The sequence below is a fragment of the Alternaria rosae genome, assembly GCF_020736505.1.
Source record: "Alternaria rosae strain MPI-PUGE-AT-0040 chromosome Unknown BKA58scaffold_6, whole genome shotgun sequence".
NCBI lineage: Eukaryota > Fungi > Ascomycota > Dothideomycetes > Pleosporales > Pleosporaceae > Alternaria > Alternaria rosae.
The window spans coordinates 873606-888696 of record NW_025763575.1 but is presented as its reverse complement, the minus strand read 5'-3'; the positions used below and the strand labels follow the sequence as shown (position 1 = coordinate 888696).

The 15091-nt window shown below is 53.1% G+C and overlaps 7 protein-coding genes across 7 annotated transcripts; 2 read left to right on the top strand and 5 right to left on the bottom strand.

The window, feature by feature from the left end:
* Nucleotides 1–225: 225 nt before the first annotated feature.
* On the bottom strand, nt 226–1538 carry BKA58DRAFT_191129 (uncharacterized protein). Its single transcript, XM_046165606.1, has 2 exons — nt 990–1538; nt 226–932 (listed from the first exon to the last, which is right to left on the bottom strand). The coding sequence occupies exons 1-2, from the start codon at nt 1312–1314 to the stop codon at nt 424–426; spliced, it is 834 nt and encodes a 277-aa protein (XP_046024151.1). The 5' UTR covers nt 1315–1538; the 3' UTR covers nt 226–423.
* Nucleotides 1539–2289, bottom strand: BKA58DRAFT_191128 (uncharacterized protein). Its single transcript, XM_046165605.1, has one exon. The coding sequence runs from the start codon at nt 2138–2140 to the stop codon at nt 1763–1765; it is 378 nt and encodes a 125-aa protein (XP_046024150.1). The 5' UTR covers nt 2141–2289; the 3' UTR covers nt 1539–1762.
* BKA58DRAFT_191127 (uncharacterized protein) lies at nt 2290–3243 on the bottom strand. The gene has a single exon (XM_046165604.1). The coding sequence runs from the start codon at nt 3145–3147 to the stop codon at nt 2440–2442; it is 708 nt and encodes a 235-aa protein (XP_046024149.1). The 5' UTR covers nt 3148–3243; the 3' UTR covers nt 2290–2439.
* A 416-nt stretch (nt 3244–3659) lies between these two features.
* Nucleotides 3660–4959, bottom strand: BKA58DRAFT_191125 (ribonuclease HI large subunit). Its single transcript, XM_046165603.1, has 2 exons — nt 4668–4959; nt 3660–4621 (listed from the first exon to the last, which is right to left on the bottom strand). Exons 1-2 carry the CDS (start codon nt 4882–4884, stop codon nt 3810–3812), a joined length of 1029 nt encoding a protein of 342 aa, XP_046024148.1. The 5' UTR covers nt 4885–4959; the 3' UTR covers nt 3660–3809.
* Nucleotides 4960–5273: 314 nt separating this feature from the next.
* On the bottom strand, nt 5274–6497 carry BKA58DRAFT_458939 (uncharacterized protein; the record flags this gene model as incomplete). The annotated part of the gene is made up of 3 exons (XM_046174698.1): nt 5274–5626; nt 5676–6017; nt 6071–6497. The coding sequence occupies 3 exons, from the start codon at nt 6495–6497 to the stop codon at nt 5319–5321; spliced, it is 1077 nt and encodes a 358-aa protein (XP_046024147.1). The 3' UTR covers nt 5274–5318.
* Nucleotides 6498–8677: 2180 nt separating this feature from the next.
* Nucleotides 8678–12376, top strand: BKA58DRAFT_402641 (armadillo-type protein; the record flags this gene model as incomplete). The annotated part of the gene is made up of 5 exons (XM_046171740.1): nt 8678–8893; nt 9105–9125; nt 9474–9895; nt 9943–11347; nt 11399–12376. The coding sequence occupies 5 exons, from the start codon at nt 8678–8680 to the stop codon at nt 12374–12376; spliced, it is 3042 nt and encodes a 1013-aa protein (XP_046024146.1).
* Nucleotides 12377–13086: 710 nt separating this feature from the next.
* Nucleotides 13087–13955, top strand: BKA58DRAFT_470106 (uncharacterized protein). The gene is made up of 2 exons (XM_046175175.1): nt 13087–13401; nt 13451–13955. Exons 1-2 carry the CDS (start codon nt 13251–13253, stop codon nt 13597–13599), a joined length of 300 nt encoding a protein of 99 aa, XP_046024145.1. The 5' UTR covers nt 13087–13250; the 3' UTR covers nt 13600–13955.
* The last annotated feature ends 1136 nt before the right edge of the window (nt 13956–15091 follow it).

The following is a 15091-nucleotide window of genomic DNA, read 5'->3' as shown; positions in this document are numbered from 1 at the left end:
TGTGTGTTGGCTTTGAGTCTGCTTGGAAGTATCATAGCCTTCATGTTCGCACTGCCGGCGATACGCCGGACTAGATGGAATTTAACCGCGTTATTCAGCATGGCCAGCTCGTTTTGGGGCAGGTCTACGAAATGGTGTTTGGTAAGCGTGAATCGTAGATCTTATCGGCAATACGATGGTACTCTTTGATCACAATTGGGTTTGAGAGATAAGATGAGACTAGGACTTGTCGTATCTGTCTTTTACATATGCTTGAAAGCCACAGATGATAGCCTGCCTTCTCCATCCACTTGACAAATGACAAACATAATTTCAGTCGTGTAGCCAGCTTCTTTTCAACGCATCATTGCGTCGTCTTCCATTAATCATCCCGACTCCGAAGGCGGATGGCATGCGATAAAAGCATAGCTACTGCCAGCCAAGTCAGATTGGATGCTTCCATCCCACAGCCTTGTCCATCTTCGGTAGCCAGTCTTTTGATCCGTAAGCCTTATATCCGCCAGCCTTCGACCGTGTCTTGAAGTGCGTCTTGACCATCTCTCTAGCAACGTCCATGACACCAGCCATATGTTCGTCCTTGATGAACAATCCAGACACGTGGTTGTAGCGCTCGCCTATGTACTTCAAATTCGTGTTGATCTTTTCCTTGATGTCAGAGTCGAAGATCTGCTCGGAGTCATACAGATCCATAGTGATGTAGAACAACTTGCTGACGAACTTGGAAGCTTCGATGTCGTCCGTTATCTGATCGAGGGTGGTGGCATTGCGCTCCCCAGATATGAATTGAGGCTCACGTGGGAGGTGGAAGAGGACGACATCTTCATGGATCGGACAGGTGTTGTTGTCTGCCAAATAGTCAAGGAGACATTCCTCGCAGTAGACTGCGTGACATGAATGCACGTCGTTCTGTATACGGCAGACCGTGTCTTGTGCTAAGATAGTCGTATCAGGAATCGGAGAACGGAAAGAGGAGCGTTATCTGTCTTTACCTATGAGGATGTCTCCGCATAGCTCACACGTTAGATACATGTCGATACCCTGGTCGAGGAAAGTATCGCGGTCCTTCAATGGCGTGCCCATCTTGTTGCGCGCGCGACTTCGGAAGGTGTAAGTGATCAGATTGGCGAGGAGCAGACATCGCTTGGACCTGAGAAGCCTTGGCAGACGTGGTCTCACCTGTGGGGGAAGGCGCGTTGTTAATTTCGTGGTGAACGTGGAGTTGGCCCAATGCGGTAAGAGCGCGCAGATGATATTGCTCAGCGCCAGTCTGCTAACAAGTGGCAGGAACCGTATAGCACACTGTTGCAGCCGCATCTACAATTACAAGTGTATGGTGTCTTCGAATTGCAAAAAAGAAACAGTACTGGGTCTTGTTACAGAGCGCGCACAGAAGGTGATAGGGTTGACCGAAAGTTTCCTAGACCTTTTACTCCGCCGAATCCTCCATCGACATGTCATCATCGTCGTCATCATCACCATCATCATCATCTGACGCTTCTTCATCCGTCGAATATTCTCCTTGAATCTGCCATTCCAGTACGCCCTCGATATTGTAGAAATAACGTCTGAGCGGCATCCCTATGAGCGGAACAAAGCTCCCATTCCTATAGTGTTCTTGCACCATCTTTTGAGCTTCGCTCCTGATTCCAGGCCGATAGCCACTGAATATATAGAGGCCCTGGATATTATTGTAGCGCTTGGGTGGGCGAGCCAGCGAGTCGGTGATCTCCTCTTCAATATCGGAGTCGTGAATGACCTGATCTCATTCGTAGAGCTTGTACATGGCACGCCACATGGTCTTGACGAATCCCTTAGTCTGGCCCCAGGTCTGGATCTGGTGGACCATTGTGTGATTTGGGCCTACCGTGTCTCGTGCTCCTTCAACAAATTCGGGCTTGTCGATTTTGGAGAAGAGCTGTTCTCTACAGAGGGGACAGGTGTTGTGGTTGCCATGGTCAGATTCTATGCATTTGGTCAGACACTCCATTCCAAATATGTGTTGGCAATTTGCTGTCTTGATGGATGCTGCTTGATGTTCCGCATCAAATGGCTCTGTACAAATAGCGCATTTGTCATGGACGACGAGGTTGTCTCTGAAAAAGTTGCGGCGCGAAGGTAGGGTTGTGTTTCGTGGTGTCATGGTCTCGCCGTTTAGAGATACACTATCGTTAGGAGCGGATGCAGTGCGATAGATGTTTTTGGATGAGAACAATACACCAGCCGACTTATAGACGGCAGTGGCGAAGGGAGCATAAAAGTTGAATAAGAGTAAGGAACAATAAGCCGGATGAACGCTGGTGTGGCACTAGTAATGAATTTGTACATTGCCCGGATTACCACCGCTACTTCGTTCAACGGACGTTCACATGACAGGGACGACATCATGAGAAGCATGGCAGTTGTTGGTTCGAAAAGCCGAAGCTCCGGTAAGCGAGGGTTTCAGCGACGACGGTCATCTTCCCATAGACGGTTCGGCGGTAAAGAGAAGATAGTCTTCAGCTCAGGATAATCGAGAGCGTCGATAGAAGGGCGTGATGGATGGAGTAGCGATGAACCTTTCCTTGCCGACATGGAATCGATATCAGCTGCTGGCTCAATGTTCGGCGACGATGGATGCAACAGCGTCGACTGCTTCCGCGACTTGCGTCTGTCTCCCTGGCTACGAGGTGATATTGATCTGGCGCCGGTAGTCATCACGCTGCTTCTCCTTCGCGCATACGTGACTCCACGTTCCGAGTCAAGCCATACTGTCTCGTTAAATGGAGCGATTATAGAATCGATCGAAGCCCGTCGTAGGAACTCTTGCTTGAGGTTCGGATTCCAGCTCGATCTGCGCTTCAGCGATGTGCGATGACGAACATGGCCACGTTTGCGTTCCGCGAGCTGCCTCGTTCGCGCTTTCGGTGGCGCTATCGTTTTGGGCGACAGAGGTGGCGAGGGAGGGTATGCGTTGAGATTGGATTCTTCATCTTCTTTGTTGAATGTCGCACCTTGAAAGTACGAGGCTTCGGTTTCTTGCTCGTGGCGGGTAGGTGTTATGGATGGGCTACCTTCTCCGCGCTTCGCTATTCCTCCTCTTCGTCCATTCGGCCTGGACCCACTAATTTCTCGGGAAAGGGTCTGATAAACGAGGTCGTCGTTGCACATGTTGAGAACTATAAAGCTTTCTGCCGTAAAGACAAGATGCGCCTCACAAGATGGGGTAGAATAGGCGTTAAGTGATTGCGTGAAAAATGATTCCGTCTTCAGTGTCTGGCGTGGAGCACGCGATCGGGATTGACAGATACAGTGAGAGTCCAAGAAGGCGGTGCAGAGGCGGTGACTCGAGTATTCTATATAATGACATGGTTGAGGAGCACGGTTGTTGTTGTGAAGCGCGGGCTTTCACCCATGGTTGGTGCACTGTATGTACAACCGTTGGTACAGTCAATTACCGACACGCACGCACTCCAAACTTTGAATACCGGAAAACAAATATCTGTTGGACCAAAAAGCCGACCTTTTCGTTAAAACGGCTATCGTAGGATTGATCATGACTCTTATCCGGTTCATGGGGGAAACAAAGCCTTCAAAGCTTGCCTGTGTTGCCTTGATGGTATATTTATTCGTGCGCGGGTACAACAACCGAGTCAAACCCATGGTCGGGGCATGACGTTGCTTTTGTGAGGCTGGCCGGTTGGTAGACCCTGCTTGCAATATTGACGCCCGGTGCGGGTCTGGAACGGACCGATAAATGCGCCCGACCGCTGTGTCCTGCATGTTTTGTTCTTTCAGCGGTTCTCGTGGTGACAGTCTCTGTCATGAAGCGTTCAGAATACGTCCATCTCCTGAGTGACACGCTTCCCGAACCAGTCAACCAGTTCGTCACCACCGCCTTCATTCTTGCCACTGAAGAAGTCTGTCATGCACATGTCGTTGCCGTCGTCTTCAGCAGGCCAGTCAATAGTGACATCCGCTTTCTTCCCTTCAAGTAGCTCTTTCGCGGTTCCCCACGAGAAGCGAGTCTCGCTACCCCAGCCAAAGAAAGGGTCCATATTCTGCTTCAGCCAGGTCGTTGTCCGCGCGTCCGATGGATACCCTGAACCCCAAGCCACCTTGACTTCAGCGTCTTCATTCGCGTCTGTGTTGCGCTTCTGGTAGGGTTCATAACACACATCTAGGGCTGCGTCTCGAGTGACCTTGGCGCATACCGATGCTGCACTGACGACGGGGTATAGGCTGTCGGCCTTCTTCGCAACTGTGATCCGTATTGTGGGCCAGATCCTCTCTAGCTTCTTCTGGTAGATTTCTGGTTTGCCAATTGTGTCGATGTAGATCTCCTTGACGTTGACGCCTTGTGCCAGCACTCCTTTGATCAGGTCGATTGTCGCGTCCATAGCCTGCGCATTGAGATTGTACACATTTGGGGATAGCATATGCGCTGAGATGTCTTGCGCAGACATTACGCGTGTTGCCCATCCACCAGCTTCGTAGAGATCTGAGCCTTGGGTGCACAGTTTGCGCATCAGGTTCGAGCGGACTTCGGGAGTCAGGACTTTGGAGTCGTCAAAGTGGTGCGTTTCGGCGAGGAGCGAATGGTGAAGTTCGATTGGTAGGTAAAAGAGGGCGTACACCATCGGGCCTGCATGTGTTAGTGACGGGCAAGCCTTCCACAGAGGAGCTAGTACCTAAGACAGGACCTCGTCCAGCCTCGTCGACACCTAGCACGACTTCTCCAGACATGTCATCTGCAATCTGCTTGGGTATGGGCGAGAAGTGCGAATATGACTTCCCGCCAAGAATGCCTGATTTGGATATTGAAGGTGCCATGAAGACGTCTGAAGGTGGTGTTTCCAGCTCAATGTCTTGGGTATCCATCTGAACATCTTCTTGTAGTTCTGTCATGTTTTCGATCGTTTGTTCCTGCGGCTATGGTGGTATGCGCAATGTTGTGTGTCGTTGTAGTAAAGTGGTCGATTGAGTGAGACGCGACGCGTTCCTCGGTGGTTTCCACGCGACTCACCGAGCCGCTAGCGATGTGAATGGTACCGGCACACCTGCACCACGGCAAAGCCCACACACACCTTATGCGTAGGGCACGGCACAGTGCATGCAGTTTTCTACGCTTTCTCCCCAAACCTACTGAAAACGGTTGGTTCGCACCGGCAAGTCACGTTTGTACCACCACACAAAGCGTTTCGCTTTATGAGTGCCGCCGAGGCCAGCACATTTCTTCCCAGGGGCCGCATGGAGTGTGTGATGGGTGGCACTTCGTAGCACAACACGCTAGAGTCGCGAATTCTCGCACACGAATTCTCACACGCAGGATCTCATTAAACCTATTTCACACTACTGTAGACAGTCTTGCTCACGCCGCTTCTGAGACTCTCCTGTACCCAATTCGGCAGTCCTCTCAACATACTAACCTTGCCCAGGCTGCTTGGCAAGATTACCTGGCCACCGCTGCAGCTCATGATTTGTCCAACAATCGCATCGGCAACGGCCGTCGGCTCAAGAATGGGAGATCCTCGCCTCTTGAGCTCCTGCTCCACAGGTTCTATCAGCGGTGTGCGGACCCAATTAGGGTGGATGGACGTAGTGAGCACGTTTGGGCTGTTGTAGTGGTGCTTAAGCTCCTGGTTGAGCGCTATCGTGGGTCAGCATGCCGCAAGCAAGAGATGTGATAAGAAATATACCTTCATGGAAGCTCAGGATAGCCGCCTTCGTCGCGGTATAATCTGCCAGGCCAGCAACAGCCACGAAGCTTGCCGTGCTTGCGATCGTCACGATATGGCCCTTGTTGTGGCGGAGCATGTCTGGTAGGAAAGCTTTGGTGGTGTACCAGTTGCTGAGGACATTGACATCGAATATCTTTCGAAGGTACGCGTCGGACGTGGTGAGGATGGTATGGGATGCCAGAAGCCCTGCGTTGTTGATGAGGATGGTAGGTGCGCCCATTGTTTCTTTGACTTTCTCGGCGACCGAGTAGACTTCAGATGAATCGGTAATGTCGCATTTGAAGAACTTGAGGCCGGCATCTGTCGTCTTTGTTAGTACCAGGCGATGGCTAGTAAGTATCGGTCTGTCTTACAGCCTTGCAAGCTTGGGGGCAGTTGCTGAATGTCCAGCACTGCCACTCTTATTCTCTTGTTGATCAACCTCTTCACTACCAGCTCTCCAATGCCACTGCAGCCTCCCGTGATGACTGCGACCTCCTGGCTCCAGTTCCATCTTGCCTTTTCACTTCGCAATCTGCCTGCGTTCAGGGCAACATGGTTAAGCTGCTTGTTGACGACTCTTGCTGTTCCAGCTATCAGACACCATTTCAAGGCCTTCACGAGCTGTGCATATCGAAACGGATCCCGAAGTGCGCGGATTCGAGTTGTAAGTTGGCTTCGAAGCTGTGTAGGTCCTTTTGTCAACACCCAGAGCAGGGCAGCCGTGACTAGAGGGTTGAGTGTAATGTGACCAGCAGTTGTTCCAACGATATTAATAATGTGTTGCAATAGTTTCGACATATCTATGTTTGCATCCAAGGTGTACGTTAAGTTAAGGTGCGCAACCTGAGCATTCCATGGAGAACGTCACATATGCATGTTCTCCAGGTCTATATAGCGCGCTGCGGGTCCGATCGCGTCAAAAGAGGGGACCATACCTAGGTACGACGCCAAAATTGTCTAATTGAGCGGACTTGGAGCCGACGACGTCGCAGCCTCGGCTTCGCATTCTCTTGTGCTTGATCGCGACTAGACATTGCAGAAAGTTTCGTTAAGACAGAGGAACACCCAGTTAGCTGTAGGGAAAAGGTTGCAAAGCTCTGTAGCTGTTGGTAGTCTCGAAGGGCACTTGCACTTGCGTGCAAGTATGTAAGTGCTTCAGGATGCAGTTATGCGTACCAGCGGAAGTACCATGATTGCTCTAGCAACTACGCGTTAACAATCTGTGTGAGCGTGACATGCCTCACAAGCTTATTCCACTCTTTTCTTTGCAATCTGTATGATGCCTCGAAGAACGCAGCCACTTTGGTGACAATGCACATCCCGTGGTGCAGTCACTGGCACCCTGCATCCGTCTCCGAGGCAATTCTGCAGGAATGCTGTAGAGGGTGGCAAATAGGAATGGCAGGCGCAGCCGTGCATTGCTCCTCGGGTGCAGAGGTCCGATGGCGTCGGCTCCTACCTGATTGGTTCATTGCATACCTGTTGCTGCTTCCTGCTCCGACAAACTTTATGAGGAAGTCACAAGTCAAGGCCTGCCAACCAGAAATCAATTGCGCTCGATGCCTCTGGATGCGTTACTTCCTCTGGCGACGTTACATACAGGAGCACCGCTTTGGCCTGCTTTTAGCCGGTTCCACGAAGCCCACCCTGATTCCCCTGCTGATTGGCGGATGCAAGGCGCGTGCGGGGAAATGCCTGGTTCTTTACTCTGAAACGAGAGCGGTCAGGCCCATCTAACCGCATCGGCTGCATGGGAGAGTGAGGCGCCTCATTCGAGAAGATCGGCATTGTCGTAAAGAGAAGGACATTTGGTGAGATGTAGAGCCAGGGAATCGGACAAGTGCCGGTCGATGTCGCCTACTGACAAATAAACCAAACATCCAGTAGGAGGAAACAGTCAGAGTCCACCCAATTCTTCTGCACGACATGTCTACCGCAATGGCGCGGCACGCGTAGCGGCATACGTCGGTGTTTGAGACGATCGATGCCCCGCCAGTCCTTCGGCCGTGGAAGCTACACTGCCCCTCCTAGTACTTATTGCGGTACTACTAGAAGCTGCAAGCCTGACTGGCTGCACGACTTCCTGGGCGAAGAGCTGCCGGATGACGTGAGGGCATTGCGCACCGCCCGCCGGCATCTCCATCCCACTCCAGGGGCCTGGAACGCGCTGTAGAGAAGCATTCAGAACCACGTTTGCCGCGCATATCGAGTTAGAGTGGGCCGTGTTGAATAGCGGAAGGCTGTGACAGCTGCGCGGAGCTGCACCAAAGGCTGGGACGACACGCAGAAGGTGGGTTGCCAGATTCGATTAGCTGCGCGTTCCGAAGCCATGACTACAACATATGTTTAATCCTGGGGATGCGATGCGCGTTTGCGTGCTAGATAGTCTCTACAGTAGCTGCGCATGTACAGTAGACAGCTGCGGGAGAACAGGAGGGTCCAAAACCTCAATTGGGCAGAGTACGCGACAAGCAGATGGGCAATATGTGCGGAATCCCACCCAGCACTAGTTGAGCGCCACATCGTCCCCTGATCAGTGATGGACCCTGAGCTTTCGAGTCCAACGCTCCACTCCCGCTCCGTCTGTAGACTTGCTCTTTCGGCGCCTGAAGTCTGAACCGTTGGCCAGCACTTCCAGACTTCCTCCGACTGTCCTTACCCACGACTCGTGCTGTGCATAGGCCATCGAGTGCGCGCTGCTGCGACCCGCACCACATCGACTTCCGTTCCTGCCTACGTACCGAGCCTCCAACCACGCTTCCGTCCCGACTCTGTACGACCAAGAACAGCGAGCAGCGAGGGCAGCAAGGGCATTTGCCCCGTGTACGAATTATCTGTATGTAAATGCGCTTTCCGTGTCTTCAGTGACGCGGCCGCCGCTGCCATGTGAACTTCACACCGCCCGCAAATCCCCCACACCAGCTCCCAGGGCAGTCGCGCTGACTTGACGGCAGTGTATTTCTAGTATTCTAGTCAGTATGGCCTACCAAGGCATGGGAGGAGGCAACGGCCTCAGATCTCCGCGCGAAGAGCAGTCGTTCCTTTCCCTGAATCGCGCCGCTCAGAACGGCGATGGCCGCGCGACCCTGCAGCGGCGCTTCACCACCAACAACATTCCGACCATGAGCACGCCTCTGTCGCCAATCGGACAACAACGTAGACAAGCGGCAGAGCCGGCCGAGTTTACTACAGCGGTATGTGGGCACTCTCGTACAAGTAAGAGGCGGCTGTTTAGTGTTGGGGCTCCGCGGCGCTCTGCATGTCGGTACTCAGCAGCTGCCACAGCCATGTCGGATACACTTGAAACGATAAAGTGTGGCTGCGCTGGTCGTCGGACCTGCTGTCTGTTAGCTGTTTATCAATACGCGGTGACCAAGAGTTTGGGCTAACGACCAATCCCAACAGACGTACCACAAGCTCCAAGTTGTAAGTTTACTTCACTACGTCTTTCTGCGTCTCTCACTTGTCACCCCACAAATCCTACTGGAAGCAAGATTGCAGTCGTTGCCAAGGCTACCTGTCCAGGCGACGCCCATATTGACCAACAATTGTCTTTTGCCTTTTTCTCTTCTGCACCACAACAATAGCCCGCCGCCTCTCCAAAAGCTAGCATTGCTATCATTACTCCTGTACATTTCTCTGTCTCATTTGAGACTCTTTTCCCTATCTATATCCTCATCTCTTCCTATCTGCATCGTCTTACGCCACGAGCGACGCTGTTGCTTCACGACAAACGCACTTGCCGGTCCGTGTGACCAGCTAACAGCTTGCTAGCTTGAGAGAAAACGGATCGAACACGAGTATCTCAAAGAAGCAAAACGGCGATTCGACGCTGAGATGGAGCTCCTCAACTTGCAAGCCCAGCACGGCGAGAGTGACATCAACCGATTCTCGGCTGATGCTCACTACGGCGGACCTGCACATAGCCAGCCCACCACCCCACCCGAGTACAACGAGAGCAACGGGTTCCCGTCCGCTTTGTCGCGTCCGAACCGTTTCAGCATGTCCAGTATTAACCCGGGTATGACCACACGCGGTAGCCGTGCCAACTCCCAGGTCACTTCCCCTCCCGCCAACTTCCAGAGCAACGGCAACCTGCCTTCGCACTCGATGCCAGGATCTCGTCGCAATTCCGAAGAGGATCACGACGACTTTGAGAACGACGACTTCACTCCTCTGAGTCCGGCGGCGCGCAAGTAAGTTGGCCCATCACAACTTCGCCTCACACTGCTAACCCAAATAGGAACAACCGCATGTCCATGCCTGTTACTAGAATGGACTACGGTAACCGCGGGAATCTTCCAGATGTTGGCTCGCTTCTTGGTCACATCGATACTGCCGGCTTCTTGTTTGGTGATGACGCATCAGCTGCCACTCAAGACCAAAAGGCCTTCCTCCAGATGGGCAATACCAAGGACGACTTCCCAGTCTTGGTCCGCCGCGATGGTGCTGGTAATGGTACGAACCTCTCTGCCTCTTCCACTGCGCTTGATTTGGCCCTTTCACAGTCCCCTGGCCCGGATGCTCAGTCCACTGGTTGGAACGGACACCGTCACCGTCAGGCTCAACAGTCCCTTCCTGCTAACACTTTCCGTAAAGCTTCTCAGATGGACGATTATGAGTCCGGTCGATCCAACGGTGCCGATACTACTCCCAAGAACAACCGCCGCTCAGTCGAGTTCAGCTTCAGCCCCAAGAACAACGAGTCCAAGCGCTCTAGCTACGGCGGCCCCACCAACGGCATGCCCAAGTTGACCCAGTCATACTCTACAAACGACGTTCCGACTCTGAAGAACGGAGCGAACGGCGCCAATAGTATCGGTTTCACCCACTCGCAGCAATTCCACAATCACAACGCTAGCCTAGGTCGCATTCCGCCAAATGTCCTGTCCAACCGTAACAGCCGCGATCTCTCCCTCGGTAACCGCGAGTCTGAGTACCGATCTCCACAGTCAGGCTTGCATGCCAGCGCTGCACCTTTCGGTCCTGGTATGACTTCAGCTGCCAACGGCAACGGCGGAGTTTCGTCTACTGTTGGTTCACCAGCCATGTCACAGTACTCAAGTGTTTCCGCTGCCAACCCAGGATACTATGGATACGGTATGAACATGCTGAACGGTGCTTTGAATGGTCTCAACCTTGGAGGCGGGCCCGGTCCTCAGTACGGCGGACCTCCTGCTTACGCTCCCAACGGTATGTACGGTAATGGGCCGCCGCAGTACAACCCATACGCTACCTATGGTCCAGGTGGTCGTGTACAGGACAGCCAGGCTCGTGTCATTCAGAGTCGTCGTCTGCAGAACGACGCAAACAAGTACATGAACTACGACCTGAAGACCATGCCCCGTCACGAGATCTACAGTTTGTGCAAGGATCAGCACGGTTGCCGATTCCTGCAGAAGAAGCTTGAGGAGCGCAACGCAGAGAACATTCAGATCATCTTTGATGAGACTGCCCCTCATGTCGTTGAACTCATGACTGATCCTTTTGGCAACTACCTCTGCCAGAAGTTGCTGGAGTACTGCAATGACGAGCAGCGCAACACTCTTGTCCGCAACGCTTCTCCTGCGATGGTTCAGATCGCGTTCAACCAGCACGGAACTCGCGCCTTGCAGAAGATGATTGAGTTCATCTCCACTGACGATCAGGTATGTTACAACCCCAAGCATTCTACTTCTTCCGAACTAATTCGTTTCCAGACTCAAATGATCATTCACGCCTTGTCTGGACAGGTCGTCGATCTCATCCAGGATCTGAACGGCAACCACGTCATTCAGAAGTGCCTGAACCACCTCAAGTCTGTGGAGGCCCAGTTTATCTTCGATGCTGTAGGCGAGAACTGCATCACTGTTGGCACCCATCGCCATGGATGCTGTGTTCTCCAGCGTTGCATTGATCACGCCGTCGGTTTCCAGAAGGTCGATCTGATCCGCAAGATCACTGCCCACAGCTTCCACCTCGTACAGGACCCATTCGGCAACTACGTCGTTCAGTACATCCTCGACCTCAACGATGCCGCCTTTACAACACCCATGTGTCAGGGTTTCCAGGGCAAGATCTGCGAGCTGTCCAAGCAGAAGTTCAGCTCCAACGTCATCGAGAAGTGCATACGCTGCGCCGAGCCGCACGTCAAGGGCATGATGATTGAGGAGTTGCTTGATGTCGAGCAGCTTGAGCAGCTCATGCGCGACTCTTACGGCAACTACGTTATCCAGACCGCACTCGAGTTCGCTCCCGCCGAGCTTTGCGTACTCCTGATTGAGGCGATGCGTCCAATTCTGCCGTCCATCCGCCAGACCCCTTATGGTCGCCGCATCATGAGCAAGGTCGGAGAGCGCGAGAGCCGCCTGGCTGCCTACACTGGTCGTACTTCTTCCGGCCAAGCTTCGCCCGGCACTGCACAAGGTTCCGAGTCGAGCTCGGTCTTCAACCAGGCCCCGCCACAGTACCAACCTCCCAACGGTTCCTCTGGTTACCAGACACCCATGTATACTGCAACCGCAAACTATGGTCCGAGCATCATTTCACCTCAACCTCACCGCCAGCCGCATCGCTTGAGCAACCCGCACCACATGCACAACCCTGCTCAGGACAACCGCCAGGGCTACGCTGGCTACCAGCAGCAGCACCAGTACGGTGTTCCTCAGACCAATGGCGGCAACGGCAGCTGGTTCTAGAAGAGCCAGGCACTCGACGAGGTTATGATTTGACGAGCTACGGTCTGTCCAAAAGCACATCACTACCAACATGCTTACCAGTAGAGTACACTGGTATTGGCGTTTGTCATCTTGATGGATCAATCTTTCTTCCATGTATCGGTCCTGTCTGTCTAATTGGGCGGATCGATCTTGTATAGTACGAGCTACACGAGCATCATCGCGCGGCCTAGGCAGCATTCGGCATCATTCGGCGTTTGGATCTGGGCTACATGGCGTTCTTCCCTTCCCCCTTCATTGCTTGTATTCTATCCCTTCATTTTCCCCAGCAACCACTTGTCTTGACGATACGGCACCTTGGTGCACCAAAAGGAACGTTTCAGCATGAGCACGAAAACGAGCAGCACGAGCACTGTCGCCATATAGGCGGCCTCTCCATCTTCACCTCCCTTTTGCAATGGCACTTGCCGTGAGCCTGGAGCTAGGTGGCAAGTCTATGTAGATGAATAAAGGATCAAATTCCAGAACTGGTTTGCACTTGCGTGATACTGTACTATCGTTGAGGTGAATGGAGACAACAAAGAAATGGCAGAGACGATGTTACAATGGATTATGGCCATGGTTGCATCGATGTGACGAGGGGTCCAGCGGAGCGGCTGCCGTGTGACATGTGAGGCGATGACGCGCTTTGGGCCTTCGGCTTCCGGATCAGCCATTTGAAACATGCACCTGCCCAGTTGCTCCTAGACACTTACAAACCAGGCCGAGCACCACCAATAAACCTCTCACGACGTCCAAAAGCACGAGATTGTGATAAGACAGCCGCCTAACGCTCTCCACTCTTCGTAACCCTCTTCCGGCACCGCAACCGTAACCCCAAGTCGCCCAAGACATAATGCGCTTCGCCATCTTCTCCTTCCTCGTTGCGCTCCTCGCTGCCTTCGTCATGGCCAGCGCACCCCACCGCTCCGTCATCATCAGCTGGCCCAACGACACGCCCGATGACATTGTCGAGCAGAGCAAGGAGGCTATCCGACAGGCCCAGGGTAAGAGACATGCGACATTGGTAGAGGACGTATGCTAACAAAACACTAGGCGTCATTACCCACGAGTACAACATCATCAAGGGCTTCGCTGCCACAGCCCCCGCTGCCGCTCTCGACATCGTGTCGACGTTGAGCGATGTGTATAAGTGCGAGATTGAGGAGGATGGCATCGTTACCACGCAGAACAACAAGGAGTAGGCTGCATGGGGAAGGAAGAGGGCAACAAACTGGAAGGAACGCCCCCCCTAATTAATTGTGCTTACGATTATACGACTGGAGTCTGGAGTCTACTCAAGGATCGGACTGGGTGGAGTTGGATGAGAATGTCAATTAGACAATACATTATTATTCTGATTTATGTAGAACGGTTTGAAACCCGTGCATCCTCGACGTTGACTGTGGATAACACCAACATATCCAATAGCCCTACGTATTACGATTACAGATAGTTGCTACGCCGGAGAGTGTTGTGATCACCGTAGGGTAAGATGGTGGAGCCCTGCAGCGGCTCTTCCCCCGCGGGTGGCCTGCCCGTGCACGTCGTCTCAGAACAGCGGCGGCTTTATGCGCGTCATGTTCCGTCTGTCAAAAGGCAATTAGTGAATGTCAGGCTGATGCCCCTCACTCGACGCCCATCTCACGACCTCACGCCTCGATACACACCGATTGAAGACGTCGCCGCGGGAATGTGCTGCATTCCGGCTTAGCGTTCGGGCACCCAACCTCACCGACGCGCGCGACACGTCCTCGAGCAAGGACTCAGCCTGTGCATGGTGGAGCACGTACACTTCACCGCAAAACCACAGACATCGAGATGCATGACTGTTATTCACTCTACTCCGACCGCATAACAGCATTGACAAACTTACACGCGGGTACCAAGCCCCGCGACACTCCACCATGGACGACTTCAAGCCCGAGCTGCTCAAGGCTCTCCTCGACTGGGTACATCTCCACGTGCCGCCTACTACACGTCCGAGTGGTATAGCTGACATTTGCGTCTAGGTCAACACGTTCGACCTCCCCCACAGAATCACGTCGCTGAGCCAGCTCGAAGACGGCCAAATACTCTGGCAGATCCTCGCCGACATTGATGCCGACTACTTCAACGAGTCCCTCCCAAATTTCGAAGAGAACCACCGCCGCCAATCAGACAATTGGATACCGCGATGGCAGAACCTCAAATACATCGAACGCACAACCTCGACCTACATACGCGAAGAATGCGAGCAGCTGCCCGTGCTCACCAAGCGCATGATACCGGACCTCAAGGCAGGCGCGAGAGATGGTTCAACAATGCTCGTTGCAAAGCTCACCATGGCTGTGCTATTGGCAGCATGCTTCTCGCCGCGAAGCAATCAGCGCATGCTGCAGGTCATGCCCAAGCTGGGCCAGAAGACGGCCGAGACGATAGCCGAAGCCATACAAGAGATGCAGGCCTTGGATCAACGCATGTCGGAACTAGGCGTCGATGCCGAGCTGACTTCAGAGCCAGTTCTCTCAGGGTATAGAACGCCCACACGAGCAATATCTGGCCAGCCACCCCCGGCAGGCAACGAGTTGGAGCAGGAGGCACAGTTGTTCGAAGCGAACAAGGACAGGCAAGCTCTCAAGGCGCAGGTTGGAAAGCTACTTGAGGAGCTCAAGACCTCACGAGAACGCATATCCAAGCTCGAGGAGGAAGTCGCAG

Coding starts and splice junctions, on each gene's coding strand:
- BKA58DRAFT_191129 (XM_046165606.1), bottom strand. CDS start 1,314: ATGCGGCTGCAACAGTGTGCTATACGGTTCCTGCCACTTGTTAGCAGA. Junction 933..989: donor ATGCGGAGACATCCTCATAG/GTAAAGACAGAT, acceptor CGACTATCTTAG/CACAAGACACGGTCTGCCGT.
- BKA58DRAFT_191128 (XM_046165605.1), bottom strand. CDS start 2,140: ATGACACCACGAAACACAACCCTACCTTCGCGCCGCAACTTTTTCAGA.
- BKA58DRAFT_191127 (XM_046165604.1), bottom strand. CDS start 3,147: ATGTGCAACGACGACCTCGTTTATCAGACCCTTTCCCGAGAAATTAGT.
- BKA58DRAFT_191125 (XM_046165603.1), bottom strand. CDS start 4,884: ATGACAGAACTACAAGAAGATGTTCAGATGGATACCCAAGACATTGAG. Junction 4,622..4,667: donor TGGACGAGGTCCTGTCTTAG/GTACTAGCTCCT, acceptor TAACACATGCAG/GCCCGATGGTGTACGCCCTC.
- BKA58DRAFT_470106 (XM_046175175.1), top strand. CDS start 13,251: ATGCGCTTCGCCATCTTCTCCTTCCTCGTTGCGCTCCTCGCTGCCTTC. Junction 13,402..13,450: donor GGCTATCCGACAGGCCCAGG/GTAAGAGACATG, acceptor ACAAAACACTAG/GCGTCATTACCCACGAGTAC.